The following is a 14,548-nucleotide window of genomic DNA, read 5'->3' as shown; positions in this document are numbered from 1 at the left end:
TGTATCAGGATCTCTAAAGGCCAGTGTATCACCATTTATTAATGATAATATGAAAATGAATGCATGTGCCACAGTTACACATCAGCAGGAGAGAAAGGAGCAGTTGTTCAGGTCCTGTCTTTGCCTTCCATATTCCCTCAGTGCAGCGCCAGTGACAGCCATGCTATGCACTTCAAAAACAACTGGATGAAGACAATTTTGTGCGTGTCTTATTTCAAAACCAAGTGTCCCCTTCTACCAATATTCTATCAATATCGAGCAGGATGGAGCTTTGCGAAAGCTATTTTCTGGCACATCAGTCTTCTAAATAAAGCACTACTATGCTCATGGACCTTTAATTAACATTTTCCTTCAGTGTTTTAGTATTATGTTTGCCAGCTTCGTAAGTTTATCTAGGAGTCTCATCCAAAGGCTGAACTCACTATGTATCAGCACCCCTCCCAGCCTGGGTCTGTCTTTGCTCACAGATAGCAGCTCCACGAGGCCTCTCTTTGCATATCTATCTTATTCTACCTTACAGCCTCCTTTAGTTGGAAGATGCTCTGCTCTTCATAATTATAGTCTAGAGTATTTTGCATGTTTCTATTCCTTTCTCTGCATTGTTGCATTTATCCTCATCAAATAATTAACTGTCACCTTTTGTCTGTACTGCACACCCCTACACAATGTTAACTGATGAATTATTTTCATTTAGCATTCAGTAAAGATGGCAGCAATATATCAAATACAAATTTAAAGGCTCTTCCCCTTCTTTTACCTCTAAGATGATGTTGTTTAATTTTCAGGATAGATGTTGCCAGTTACAAGATGTCATCTCCGTTCAGCATATATAACTTTTTATTGTAGATAACAAAACTGGCTTCTCCTACCTCATCATTTGCAAGCAAATGCAGTGAAAATTAGATTTAAAGGATCATCAAATTCAGTTCAAAGCAACAGTCAAATCTAGAAGCAAAATAAGGCATTACAGAAAACGTTCCATCAAAAGCAGCACTTGTCCATTCTAGGCCTCTCCTGCCAGGGCAAGCGTTCCAGCTCATTCCCCAAGATTTGGCTCATCTGCTCCACAGACCTCTGCCTACCAGACTGTAGATAACACACCTATGGTCCAAATGCTGATAAACTATAAATTAAATGCAGAATGAAACATCTCCTTGCAACACCCTCACCCCTCCCCAGTCGAAAAACATTGACACTTCTGTCTGTGCCCTGCAACTCAAATCACTTCTGTTTTATATAAGCTGGCAAAACGATACGAAAAGGCATGACTTCTTTGAAGCAATGACTGACTGGATTCAAGGGCTTTATACTGGACATTCCTATTTGATTTTCTTATAAACGCCCCTCACAATATACTCCTGCTGCACCGCAGCTAGCCATGAGGGCCACCCACACCACCTCAGCAACTATTACAGATTAAAAGAGAATAAGGAAAGAGTTTTCTGTCTTCCATAGTCTGCATCATCACCATCATTATGTTAAAAGAGCAGTTGTCTGGCAGAAAAACGTGGCAGCTTTTCTCCAGAGAGGGAGGAAGGGTTTGACCTCAAGCTTACGCCCTCCTGTTTACTCGCCTCCTCTTCATCTCATTCTGTTCTTTCCTCCATCCCCTCTCCCTTCCACTGTCACTCACACTGTCCTCCCATCCTTCTTCCTGCTCTGTTCCTCCTGTCCTACCCCAGCAGCCTTGTCCTTTTCTTTCTCCTCAATTAATCTTAACCCCGCTGGGTTTTTCTCCTTCCCTCTTTTCTTGTTTTTCTGTACAGGAGGCAACCAGATGACTAAGGTCAGACTCTGCTCCCACCCACAGCTAAATCTAAAGCAGCTTCGATGGAAGTGATGCTATTCACCCAGTAATCTTAACACAGACGTACCTCTTCAGCTGAAATGGGCATCTGAGCTGTGATGAGCCTGCTCCCCTCTCATTTCTTCAGGTTGAATGCTCTACAGCGCCTTCATGGAGCCACCAGTTCACACACAGTATTAATTTATTTCATAGCACAGCAATTACAGGTGGTTTAATGAGAGAAGAACAAGGCTGTATCAAACAACTGGAAGAATGCAAGCCATTTCCTTCCGCTCTCAATTCTCTTGAGGTAACAGCACTCTGCTGAAAGGAAACACTTAATGCTACGAACTCCACCATGGCTCCCATCACCATCATTACCTCCAGGGAAGGAAGGCCAATTTCACAGCTTCAGCACGGGCTATGGGGGAACAGATTCAGATTGCCCACGTGACACTGGAAACTTACTTCAGTTGTCTGCCTTGGCTTCCTGGCCCCAGGAAATGGGGTACCTTACCCCAGGGACGGGGACGAGAGGAGCTACACCAAGGAACATAAGGAGATCAGGTGCTGTGGGGAGGAGCAGGACACTAATGCCTAAGTGGCTTGTTTCAACTGTACAAGCACAGAGGGGCCCCACAGAGTCATCAGCGGCTTGCCAAAACGAGGTTTTAAACACAAAAGTGCTCAAACCCTAACTGAAAACCCTACAGTCCAACAGGGGAGTGACTGCGAAAGATTCCTGGTCCCTGAGCACAGCAGTCCCGGCATACACCATTGCCTTGGAGAGAACGCACCACGGCATATCCATCCTCATATCCCTCCTGTCTGGTGAGCAAACGAAAGACGACAAAGTTCCTGCAGGTTCAGGCAGAAACACCCTGCCATGGTGTTTTCTTCACGTTCTGTTTACTAGTACCAGTGGTGGACTATTAATATAAATTTGTGATGCTGCAAAGCACTGCACTAGATGAGAGCAGCCATATTAATCACCTTCTGTTTTATAAGCAGAACTCTCAAAAATGTGTCACTGAGTCTGTGAAGCATGCACAGGCCAGCTGATACCCTGACCCACAAGCCAACCCTGAGATTAAACCACCTCAAGGGGCTTGGCCAGCCAAGCTAAACTTCCTCCATTTATTATTTCACCCAATAAAATTAAGCTATAAATCTTAAGCTTACTTTCTCTCACAGTCACATTTAAAATCATGATACTTGTATGTTTCCTAAGACTGCTCTGACTGGTAGTTAATTACATCTATTTTTAATGTCACTGATCATTTCCAGGAGGGGTTGTTTCTGGATCTCCCCATTTCTGCATGCATTTCACACAGCACCTCCTGCTTAAGAAATGTTCCCTCGGAGAGGGATAATACCATCCTGCTGGCAGTCAGGCGAAGAAGTGGCCCAAGCCCTTCCTGGAATTAAACAAGCCAGGAGAGATTTTACTTTTGGCCTTCAAAATGAACCAGCTGAAAATTAATTTTGTTCCCAGAAGGGGACATTTTGGGAAGCACTCTGCAGAGTGAACCAGCCAGGTCTGCCTGAGGAAGGGGCCCATCCAGTCACAGCCTTCACATGAGAGGAGCCATCAGGACTGCCCCTGACTGAGGGGAGGAATGGGGCTGAAATCGTGCCTTCTATGGCCTGTGAGGAGCTTTGAATGCCAGACTAACTCCAACTGCTCCACATGACCTGCAGAAGAGACTTGTGAACGGGGCAGCCAAGCAGCGCAGGTGAGCTGGAGCTCCGAGGGAATGACCTCAGTTCCATAGTTCTGAGCTCTCCTTGGAGGAACAGCAATGCACATTGAAGGCCGAATTCCCACTTGAAATCCAGCTGGATTTCATGCTGCTGATCACAATGCTTTGAGCTCAGCATTTCAGCCAGTTTTCAGCCCACCTCACTGTCCACTTATCTAGACTGTACTTCATCAGTTTGTCTGTGAGGATACAATGGGAGGCTGTGTGAACACCTTTCTAAAGTAGAAATAACACCCACTGCTCTCCCTTCACCACCAAGCCTGTCATCTCATGGTAGAAGGCTGTCACTATGGTTCAGCATCAATTCCCCTTCGTAAATCCATGCTGACTATTCCTGATCACATTCTTATCCTTCATTTGTCTGGAAATGGTTTCCAGGAGGATTTGCTCCACTGGCTGCCCAGGGACCAAGGTGAGGCTGACTGGCCCGTAGGTCCCCAGATCCTCCTTCTTAAAGACAGAAGTGACATTTGCGTTTTTCCAGTCATCAGGAACATCCCCCAGTCACCATAGCCTTTCAAAGATAATAAAGAGTGGCCTTGCAGTGATACGAGCCAGCTCCCTCAGCACTTGTGGGTGCAGCCCATTGGTTCCCATGGCATTACAAAAAAAAGAAAGAAGATCCCTTCCCTTAATTCTGTAAATACACTAACTCAAAACACACTCCTTTCTGCAAATGCATTTCAAAGAATGCAACTGAGATGCTGTTTCCTGCATGTTTAAAAGACTCCCTTGCTGTAACCACACCTAGCAGGTTTTAAACCAAGCCATTCTGCATCCACTCTCACTGCAAAAGCAACAAGCAAGAAGAGCCTTGCTCCTGTTCCTGGAATGTAGGTGCATTAAAAAGAAAAAACCCCGAAAGTGTCAGGCATATTGCCTTCTCACTTCTGCAAATGTATTTTCAAAAGTACACCACCTCATCTCTGTTTTTACTGCAAATGCAAAGCAAAATCCAAAGGAAAGGATTCCCCAGCTTAACTATAAAGTTATTTTTAAAAGGCAAGTCGCACAATGTGTGCATGTCTTACTGGCTTTTCAAAGACAAGAAAGTAACTGACTGAACACCTCCTCCTCTTTTGAAACATGTTACTAGAGTAATTGGAACAGAAGGCTTTGGAAGGACTTTACCATGTTCTGCAACTGAAACAGAAAGAAAACAGTGGCAGAAAGTAAACGCAGCAACCAACAGAAAGCAAACAGATGTAGCCACCCATTTGCACTGCTGATACTTTACTTTTATCCCCTCCTCCTGGGAAGATGGAGCGAAGCCTGGCTTTCTTGTTCTTCTCCTCAGGGGCCATGGGGAGCGGTTTTGAACTGTGGTTTAGTGCTGAAGAATCGCGATTGTTGCTGTTCATTCTCAACGGTGGGGCTGGAGGTTTCTCTTCAATATCCAGACTATCGGACATCTTCAGCAGCCCTCACAGCCTCCTGCAAAAGCAGAACAGAAAGCATGCCTGTCAAGTACAGATGCCAAGGCTGGTGTCCTGAGGAGGAAAGAGGGCAAGAAAAGCCTTCCAGCGGAATAAGGAAGCCTCTCTATTAGAAGTTTGCTCTGAATAAGGTTACTGTTGGTCACTATAAATAAATGCAGTGGCCAATTCCTAAAAATCACTGTATTACCATTAAAATAAAGCTTTTTTTAAATCCCTGTTAAAGGCTTTTTAATTTTTTATTTACAACTTTTTTCCTGCAGTTGTTTACAATCCAAATTTTCCTCTAAAACCAGACTTTCAAAGCAAAATTTAAATGATTTACTGAAACTACCTGGTATTGTAGTGAACCATTTTTATGATGTAAGAAACGAGGTGCATGTTGGGGGGATATGGATAGTAAGCATTAAGATCTCTGTTCCCTCCCTCCTCTGTGTTTGGAGAGGATTTAGTCCTGGGAGTGTGGGGCTTCAAAAGGAATGATCTTCCCAAAGGAAAGTCATTCAGAAGCACCAATTAAAAAACTTTCTTGCACATAAAAATGAGCAATACGTTTGCTTTAAAGTCAATCAAAACCTAAGCAGGAAAATTATCATATGCTGAAAAAAATTCAAGTCTTCCTCTTTCTGTCCTGCTACCACACAAGTCTGTTACCAGTGTTGTTTGTGGCACAGCTTTGAATAACAACAGCACCATAAAGTCCTAAGTATGCTACATCACCAAGGAGTGGACACATACGATCTTTTGTTGACCACTAAGAACAGGGGTACTGATCTAAGGAAAAAAATACCCAGAAATTGTTACAAAACTTTCCTAAGTTGGGAAAACACAGGGCATGTCAGACTTTTCCAATTCCTAATCTTTCTAGTTATCTTAAATATTAAAATTCAAGTCTGGATTAAGCAGCTGTTTTAACAAGCAAGCAACACTTGGTAAAATGAACTGGTTTAAGACCTGAAAATAGAGTATGATTTCAGACAGATCAGATGTGATGCGAGCTATACTGCATATTTTTAAAGGTTACAACTCTACAGGCACCTTGCCTTCCAACCCCTCTAAAATCAATGTGGCTCCTTTTATGGAAGGCACGTGCACACCACTGTACATGTGTTACGGATCTCTCCTCGTGCTGATTCACAGATAACACAAGTTATTGCAGTCATCACCTACTCTCCTAAATTTAAAATAAAGCAACTTATGTTTTTCAGCTGTGGAAGTCGTAGGGTTTTTTTCTTTCCCAGAAGTATCAGCCAAACATGATGACTGCCACTTACACAAAGAGGTCCCGAAGCTCAACTGGTAACAGCATTGCTGCTTGCGCTTTGGTCTGGTAAAGCTGCCACGGTTGAGGGTTTTCAGGGTTGTTTGGTGGTGGGTTGTTTTTTTGGGTTTTTTTAAGAACCAAGGTTAACATTTTCAACAATTGCATTTATTTTGCTATAGCTGGAATTTTGCCAGGATTTCCAGCTGATATATTAATAAGGGATAATCAAATCCACATTGCTTAACTGACAATACCTTCCACATAAAAACTAAATGACCAACTGAAACATTTAGAGATGTTCACTTGAGACTGTTTTTCCTAACATGGGCATTTTAGCCTTCGTTACCATTTTCAAATTACCACACATAAAATAATCACTTCTTTTTTTATTACTTGACTTACAATTTTAATTTCACTTAAATGATATCCCAAAATGCCAGATCTGAGATTCAAAGCATCTGCCCCGTGACAAGAACAATAAATGAAATATACCATCACATCTCTGTTTTGCACCGGTCCCTGGGTCCACAAAGTGGGGTTCCTGAACATCTGGATCCCCAAGGGATCCCAGGGACCCATCCCGGGGTCACACAGTTGAAAACCCTAGCAACAGCTGGTCCCAGCCCTCTCCCTAGAACATACAGCATGAAGCGGGGATCCTGGAGACCTTGATTCACAAGCATGCACTTAAAGACGTTGCTGACCCCAGTTGCTCACCTCTATCAGGGGAGCAGTTTGTATGAGCATCCTTCCCAGCTGACTTCATCAACTGGTTTATGTTAAATTAGTGATCTGAGCTATTCTAGCATATTTTGCCTGCAGCAAATTAGGGAGAGCTCAAACAATTGCTCTGCTGGTAGATCAATATGGTGTTCACCAGCCAAAGAGGACGCCTACTCGTAGGCTCCAGCCCTATGTGAACTGCTAGACCTTCCCTACCCCATGGAGTTGCTCACCTCCACCTGTATACTGCACAGGTAATACTGAGCCACAGGCAGCCACCGACCAGGCGTTGTTCCCTATAGCTTTGCCTTCAGGCCTAGAAGCGTGGAAAAGATCACGCACTCTTAACTAATGAAGTCATGTACTGGAGGCAGCTGTCAGACAGAAAGATGTTTTTGTCATTTGGAACACACCACCTGGGAAAGCACAGACGTGATCCTTCACAGAAAACCGCGGTCCCCGGCATGTGCCCGGTCCCCACAAGAGGGCTCTGCCGACACAGCCCAGCTGTCCAGGTAGAGATCCACTGGGAGACCTGCTCTGGCGATGGAGGGACGTGGCCCACCCTCCTATGGAAGCACATATGTAGGCAATAACGTGCTTTTTATCACCAAGGAATAGCTATAATTGTGCCCAGGCTAGGGCTTGTGCTGGTCTAACTTTCAAGTACAGACTAGCCTATTTACCTAGAGAACTAAATGCTTTTGTAGATTTAGGTCAAACAGTTAACTTTACTAATCTTTGTGATTTCTATCCTGAAATGCAGAAGGTTTTCCAGTAATGGGGGGGGAGGCAGGGGTGGAAAAGAAAAAAAGAGCCAGTGATGAAAACTACTGTAAGGTAATAGGGAGAACTACATGTTCCGTGCGTGTTATCCTGGTGAAGGAAAAGCGCATGATGCCCAGGTATTTCTGCACAGGGAAGCGCGAGGGAGTTTCCAGCTTACGAAGCCCAACAGAGACACCTGGACATGGCTCCCCGTCCCTCCAGCAGTTCTCACAGACTAGGAGCTTATGGCAACAGAGGCTTTTATTTTCTCTTTAACCCACCTAACATACTTTTCCAGTGCCAAAGACAGCCTTCACTCCCTGAGACCACTGGCGTGAGGCTGACCACAGAAGCACCAAGGCACGTTTTCAGCTTGTTATCAAAAGCAAGACGGTCATTCTGTGAAGTCCATTATAGGGCACAGAGTTTCAGCTGTCCCTCAGAATGGGACAACTGTATCTGCCACTGTATCTATTTGTAAACAATGCCAGTTTGCTGAAATAGGTTCTCCCATGGGATTTCATTCCACAAAGAATACTATTAACGGTTTCTGGCCCAATTTGCCTATGATGTAATTATTTCCAAGATTTTGAAAGGAACACTATAGTTTGTTCAGAGCTGTTTCAGGCTCAGTTTCAAGAACTGTACAAAGCTCTTTTATTCACTTCTAAACCAGAGAAAAAAAATTAAAAAGAGGGGGGAAGATAGCCTAAAAGGTTTAACGGTTGATATTAACTTTCTAAAGCTGGTCTAAATGAAAACTAAAGCAAACCACGAGGTAATACACACCAAGAGACTTATAATTTATGGTTTTCTTGATCAGAGCCCATCTGCTTTTCCATACATTCTAATTTTGAGAATTTCCATGTACCACTGCATCACGAAAAAAGAACATTCACTATCACATAAGACTTCAGACTTTAAGTGTTTTGTACGGATTCACTCCAACCTTAACTTAGAGAAAACCTGTAAAGAATGGAGGGCCAACAGGACGTATTCAGCTCAGAAACTTCTCAGGTTTACGTTGCAGAGAAGTGTCAACAGCATGATAGCCCAAGTTAAACTCTATCCTGGGGCCAGTTTTTCCTGTCGTAATAACAAGTCCTTGGTCCTGCCAGTCTTGTTCTGCATAGGACGACCCCCTCCAAAACCACCTTCGGTCTACTGGAAATGATTATGCCATATCCACATATTCAGTCAAACAGCCAAATTCTGGTGTTCTTTTTTCTTTTTTTTTTTTTTTTTTAGGGTTTTGTTGGTTTTGGGTTGGGTTTTTTTTGGAAGGTCAAAAGACTGGACATTAGGAAGCACTTCTTTACCAAGAGGGGGGTCAAACACTGGAACAGGCTTCCTAGAGAGGTGGTCGATGCCCCAAGCCTGTCACTGTTTAAGAGGCATTTGGACAATGCCCTTAATAACATGCTTTAACTTTTGGTCAGTCCTGAAGTGGTCAGGCAGTTGGACTAGATGATCGTTGTAGATCCCTTCCAACTGAAATAGTCTATTCTATTCTAAAAGCTAATTATCTTGATTTCTTACAAATGTGAGGTTCACTGAGAATTTCATTCTTTGAAGATTACCTTTCAAAACAAAACACTTTCACTGCTCTCATTATCTGACAAACCAGCAAGCATGCAACGAAGCACTCCTAGGAAACTCTTAGCAAAACAGTGCATTCAGCCTCCTGATTATAAGACAGGAATTATACCCTTTTTTCCATGCCCAGAAATGATAACTACTGCCTCATTAAGAATCCTTAAGTGTTGCAGCAGCACCAATTCCTGCCTCCCAGAAATAATCTCTGCTACGTCATCCCCCTCATACACCTCTTGTTCATACAGACACAAGTCTCTCCACTCAAAACACACGTCGGTTTTAAGAGTTTTTGCTATGCCTCCTGGCAGGCTCCCAGGCAACCTTGCTCCCTGTAACGCTGTCTCAACTCGACATGCAAGGTGTTGATGATTGCGTTCTTCCCTGGAGAGGAATGGTCACAAAACTTCCATTTCTTAGGTGCAAGATGAATTCCCAAGTCTCTGACTTCATGCTGACTAAATTTCTATGCAGTACTTCAAGAAGCACATAATCCGCTGAAGACCTTCTCCCAAAGAAGTTATTCAAAGCAAACCCCTCAACAAGACAAAAAACCCCTCCAATTCCCACCTGTATCAGAATTGCAAATTCTAGGAGAACAATGCTAAAGTAACATACTCCATGCCCAAAGGATTGCAAAATCCACAGGACTCTGACTAAAGGGTAGGGAGCAGTTCCAGGGTCTCTGAGCTAATATTCCACAGCCCTCGCAAGCTCACAGAGACAGCATGGCATTGGTTTACACTCCTGTCACATTTTTTGTGCAGCTCAGCGCTGCAGCCCTGAGCGCTAGAGAGTAAATTTTAAAAAAGCAGAACTGAGATTGCAGAATAATTCTGCAGCGGAGATGAGATCCTGGTAAACCCTGCACACAGACCTGTGAAACACTGTGCCCCACTTCTGAGCGCTGCTACAATACAGCTACCAGAGCACTTTACCGTACCACACCAGAGCTGTGAGAGCCACCCAGGTTGTCAGCAGGGACAGCTTTTGGAAGAGGCCAGCCTGTGCTTGCCAAGAGGATGGAGTGCACAATCAACAGGATTTTCCTCGTCTTAGTCCTCAAAAACCCCACTAGTGCAACCAAGGCAGTGCTGGTAACCCTTTTAAAAGAAATTCATAAGATAATAGCATGTGTGCAACAAAGAGGACAGATACCCAATAACTACCTACTTCCAGAGAAAATTCCTTTCAATGCCCATTGGCTTTAAGGAAGCATTTAGAGAAACAGACTGTTGTACCAAAATACAAAAGTGTATTCGAGTATGTTAGCTAGGGCTTCACAGCCAAGTGGCAAAAGCTGAAATTAAATTCTCAGCCAGGTCAGTTGCTTCTACGCAACTATTACAGGGTTATATAGATCCAATGTCCCTTTCCTTCCCCCCCCACCTCTTCCAATCACCAGTTTTGTTAAGTGTAAAGACAAACATTGACTTTAAATACATGGTATTCTGCTTCCCCATGACTCAATTCCCCCTTTGCAAAAGCCTGTATTATAATATTTTTGCATCTAGTCCTTGCCAAGCTAGGGAGAGGAGAGGAAGGAAGATATTTGAAGCACCCAAATGTCTTCAAAACAACACACGCCAAAAAAATTGGTTCAATTCAGTCCAAGTTCCGAGCAGAATCTCATGCTGGGCCTTTATCCCAGTAAGCTCTTCACCCCGGTGTATCTGGGGAATACTGTTTGTAGATAGATCTTGAGTAGCTTTCTTAGGTTAGTCACGTTATTTCAAAGTCTGCAGCATTCAGACATGACTGGTTCCAATTAAAACTCACAAAGAGTATCCTGTTTGCAGAGACACTGGTGTTCATTTTCAAAGCCTCAGAGATACTATTGCAGCTTGTGATGCAGCAAAACTGCATCCCTAAGATCCCTTGACTGGAAGGAGCCATGCCAATTTTCAGGCAGTAGCTTTGCAAACGTAACTTGAAGATACAATTGCTCGCTCTTTGTTTATAAATATACTTCTTGAAAAATTTTATTACTGTTATATGGACCAAATTCTGCTCCCAGTGATACTCATCCATTTCCCAGAAATCAATGGTGATGTAACTGAGAAGGATTCTCTCTAGATATTGAGTACTAAGACACTCTGTTAAGTACTATCCGAAAGTATTTATACAGTACTTCCCAGCCCAGTTGCAGAAGAACTGTGTCTGCTTTTCTACATCTGCATGTTTACCTGCAGTTTTCTTAAAGTTCATTTGAAAGAGCAGCTGGTTAGTTGTACAGAATGGATGCAGTCACGGTTTCACTACTTACATGAAAGATGCTTACTGTCTTCTCTGCAAGACTTGGTTACGTTAAAATACAATACTGATGCCTTTTTGATAAAAAAGGGCCATATTCAGCATCAGCTAAAGCAGACCCAACTCTGCCTGGGCACTCGGGGTCCATCATGCCCCCAGGGCAGTCTGTGCTCAGCTGCTTCCACCCCTGGGTGCCTGCAGACTGGGAGATGGGTGTGCGGGGCCGGCTCTGCAGGCAGGGCTGACGCAGCCAGGGTGCCTCGGTGCCTTTGGGAGTAAAGACGTCTTTCTGGGACCTCCCCCACATGTACGCGTTGCAAAACAACCATTGCATCGCTTCTTTATACAACCCTGAAAAAAGGCAGCATTCACACAAACTACAGACGGAATTATAACCCTAGAAACCATAAAAATAATGCTTCATTTTCATGCTTTCATACAACTGTCTCAAAGCACAATACAAACATTTGCGAATTAAGCCTCCCCATTCCCCTCAAAGGCAGGTAAACAGACTCTGAGCTGAACAAATTATTCAAACTGAGTAATTTCTTTGATGAATGTACTCTCTGTTTCTGTTTGCAAACACCCTGTAAGCAGCTTATGATTTCCTCCAATATATTCATTTTATTCAGAAGTTATCCTCTGAAACTTGCTACAAGTAACTTCTGGCCTCTGAACCAGCAGCTCCTAAGCAGGTCCCTGTATGGAGGGCATATTTTGAATTCAGGTTGTATCCAGGCAAAATTACATGGGTCACAAGGACTTGCAACTGTTTGTTTCCTGAGGTGGGATAAACAAGCTTCTGTCAGGAATTGCAGCATTAACAGTTTTACTAAATGACTTACTAATACTGGTTTAAAATTCACTCTTGACAGTGCACTTGCAGTGATAGTGTCAAAAAGTGAATATAGAAAGGACCTGAGTGCAGTAGCTGTGAATTTAATGGTTTTGACTAAATATTTCTTCAAATTTAAATAATTATGTCCTTTGTCTGGACCTCAAGAGTCACCCAGTTAAACTGCTAAGAGCTGGGAATGGACTGAAGCAGCGGAGCTTGTCACGACTGATGAAAATAGCCTGCAAACATTTTTTCCCCCTTGCTTAATTTACATTTGACAGCATTTTTCAGTAAATGGCCTTCAAGGATCTCTTCAAACGCTTAGTCTACCTATCTAACTACATTTCTTTCCACAACTCTTTCAACTCTTTCTCTGCAAACTGGCAATGCAACCACAGGCAACACTTCACGAAATGCATCTGACTTTCATCTCGCAACACCCTTCAGCCCACCCGCTTTAAGCGCCTCTTCCCACATGGTGGAAACTCGCTGCTGCTCTGCAGACTTGCAATACCCAGCACTCGCTCCCACTACAAAAGCTTCACAGCTCCTCACATAAGTTCACTTTTCCAAGTGCGACAAGTATTGGGACTTGCCCAGGTTTTAACAGAGCAGCTCTCACTTTCCCTCTCTGTACAAAGCCAGGGCTCTTCAGGCTGTGGTCCCAAAAAGCGAAACATGGGATTATTTTTGCATCACTAAAGCCAGCGATGTTTAAAGTTAGGTGTATATTTAAGGGCTGTGCTTAACCAGTGCTTAATGTATGAGATAACACGAACAAGGACATTGAGGCTTCAGTGTAGCCGCAAGACACCACGAAAGAAAAACCGGAGAGAGTAAGAGTCCCTGTCCACCCTGCTGGGACGGGGCCGAGCCCTAGAGCACACCCCTAGCCCAACGTATTTTCTTTGTGGGTGTTTTTTAATCACATCAAAACAAAAGCAATCTGTTCAAACTGCGCTCATGCCGGGATCCTGGCCACTCACTAAGCCACTTGAGCTTTGGTATGGGTACATGACCTGGGAGGGGAAGAAGTGTGCGTACGGAGGGTGTGAGGCAGTGAAACAGCTTTCCACATGAAACTTTGTCCAGGCATTCAGTAATTAAACCTCGTAACGGCACAGCAAGGAAAGGAAGTATATTCCTACGGGTTACATTAAGTGAGCACCTCGCAGCATCACGGCATCAGAAGACGGCCTGCAAAGTGGTTGCAAAACCACCTAACGCACGCAGTCACGTAACAGAAACAAGCAAATGAAATGTGGAAAGGGGGAGTACGGGTAGTAAGTGCATGTTCAAAGCTTGGCTGCCAGGAAAGCCCCTGTGGTAACCCTATGCCAGGCAGCCTCTTGGTCATTATTATTTTAAAAACGTTGACAGTATATGAATTTTAAATCATTAAGAAACACACTTTTAGGTAACTGTTTTTGACAGGAAAAATGACTTAACTTCATATGACAAAGGTACGGACGCATCATACCCTGATGATGCAGAAAAGCTAGCTGGGTCACTAGGACACTTCTGCCACCCAGAGAGAGCCAGCGGAGAGCTTCGACCCTCCTGGCTGCCTTGGGAAGAGCCACCAGCACCTCCACCCACTCGTACCGAATCCCAGACAGCTACTTTTTGTCATGTTTTTTTGAATCATGCTTTGAAACAAAAAGGTTGTGCTCTAAGCCATTGAATCTGGAGACATGCTTAGACTGCCAGAGCAACGGACACTCCAGAAGGAGCTAAAAGAGGAAAAAGTGAAAGACACCAAAATGAGGTGGAAGCTCCCAGAACTATCTCCACAGGGCCACAGCCTTCCCCCCCTTCTTTTTTTTTTTTTTCTTTTTCTTTTTTTCTTTCAATGTAATGGGAAAAACTTCTCTGGGATTGATAAGAAATAATGAAAAAGTACCTAGAAAAGGCATACATATGCAAGAGGAAAACCCCAAAATCTTACCACTCCCTCTTTTGCTTTTTATTTACACAGCTGAAGTGCTCCACGAAGCAGAAAAGGATGTCTCAAAATCAACTGTGCCTATCAAATATCCCACATTCCACAGGATTGCATCCCTTGCCCTTGTCTACACATGAAAGCATCTGTGTGAAATGAAGTACGGATATAAACCATTGTAG

General features: G+C 43.6%; 1 protein-coding gene across 5 annotated transcripts in view; it reads right to left on the bottom strand.

Annotated features, from left to right (window-relative positions):
• The window catches only part of PAK3 (p21 (RAC1) activated kinase 3), a 149,644-nt gene that overhangs the window by 42,098 nt on the left and 92,998 nt on the right, over positions 1-14,548 (bottom strand). For all 5 annotated transcript variants that reach the window (XM_076347397.1, XM_076347396.1, XM_076347398.1 and 2 more), the window contains exon 2: positions 4,787-4,983. In XM_076347397.1, the coding sequence (XP_076203512.1) occupies positions 4,787-4,961 (175 nt within the window). In that variant the 5' untranslated portion in view covers positions 4,962-4,983. The remainder of the gene's footprint in view (positions 1-4,786; positions 4,984-14,548) is intronic.

Source organism: Aptenodytes patagonicus, chromosome 9, assembly GCF_965638725.1.
Source record: "Aptenodytes patagonicus chromosome 9, bAptPat1.pri.cur, whole genome shotgun sequence".
Classification (NCBI taxonomy): domain Eukaryota; kingdom Metazoa; phylum Chordata; class Aves; order Sphenisciformes; family Spheniscidae; genus Aptenodytes; species Aptenodytes patagonicus.
Note: the sequence above shows the minus strand (reverse complement) of the source record. Positions and strands in the feature narration are given on the sequence as shown.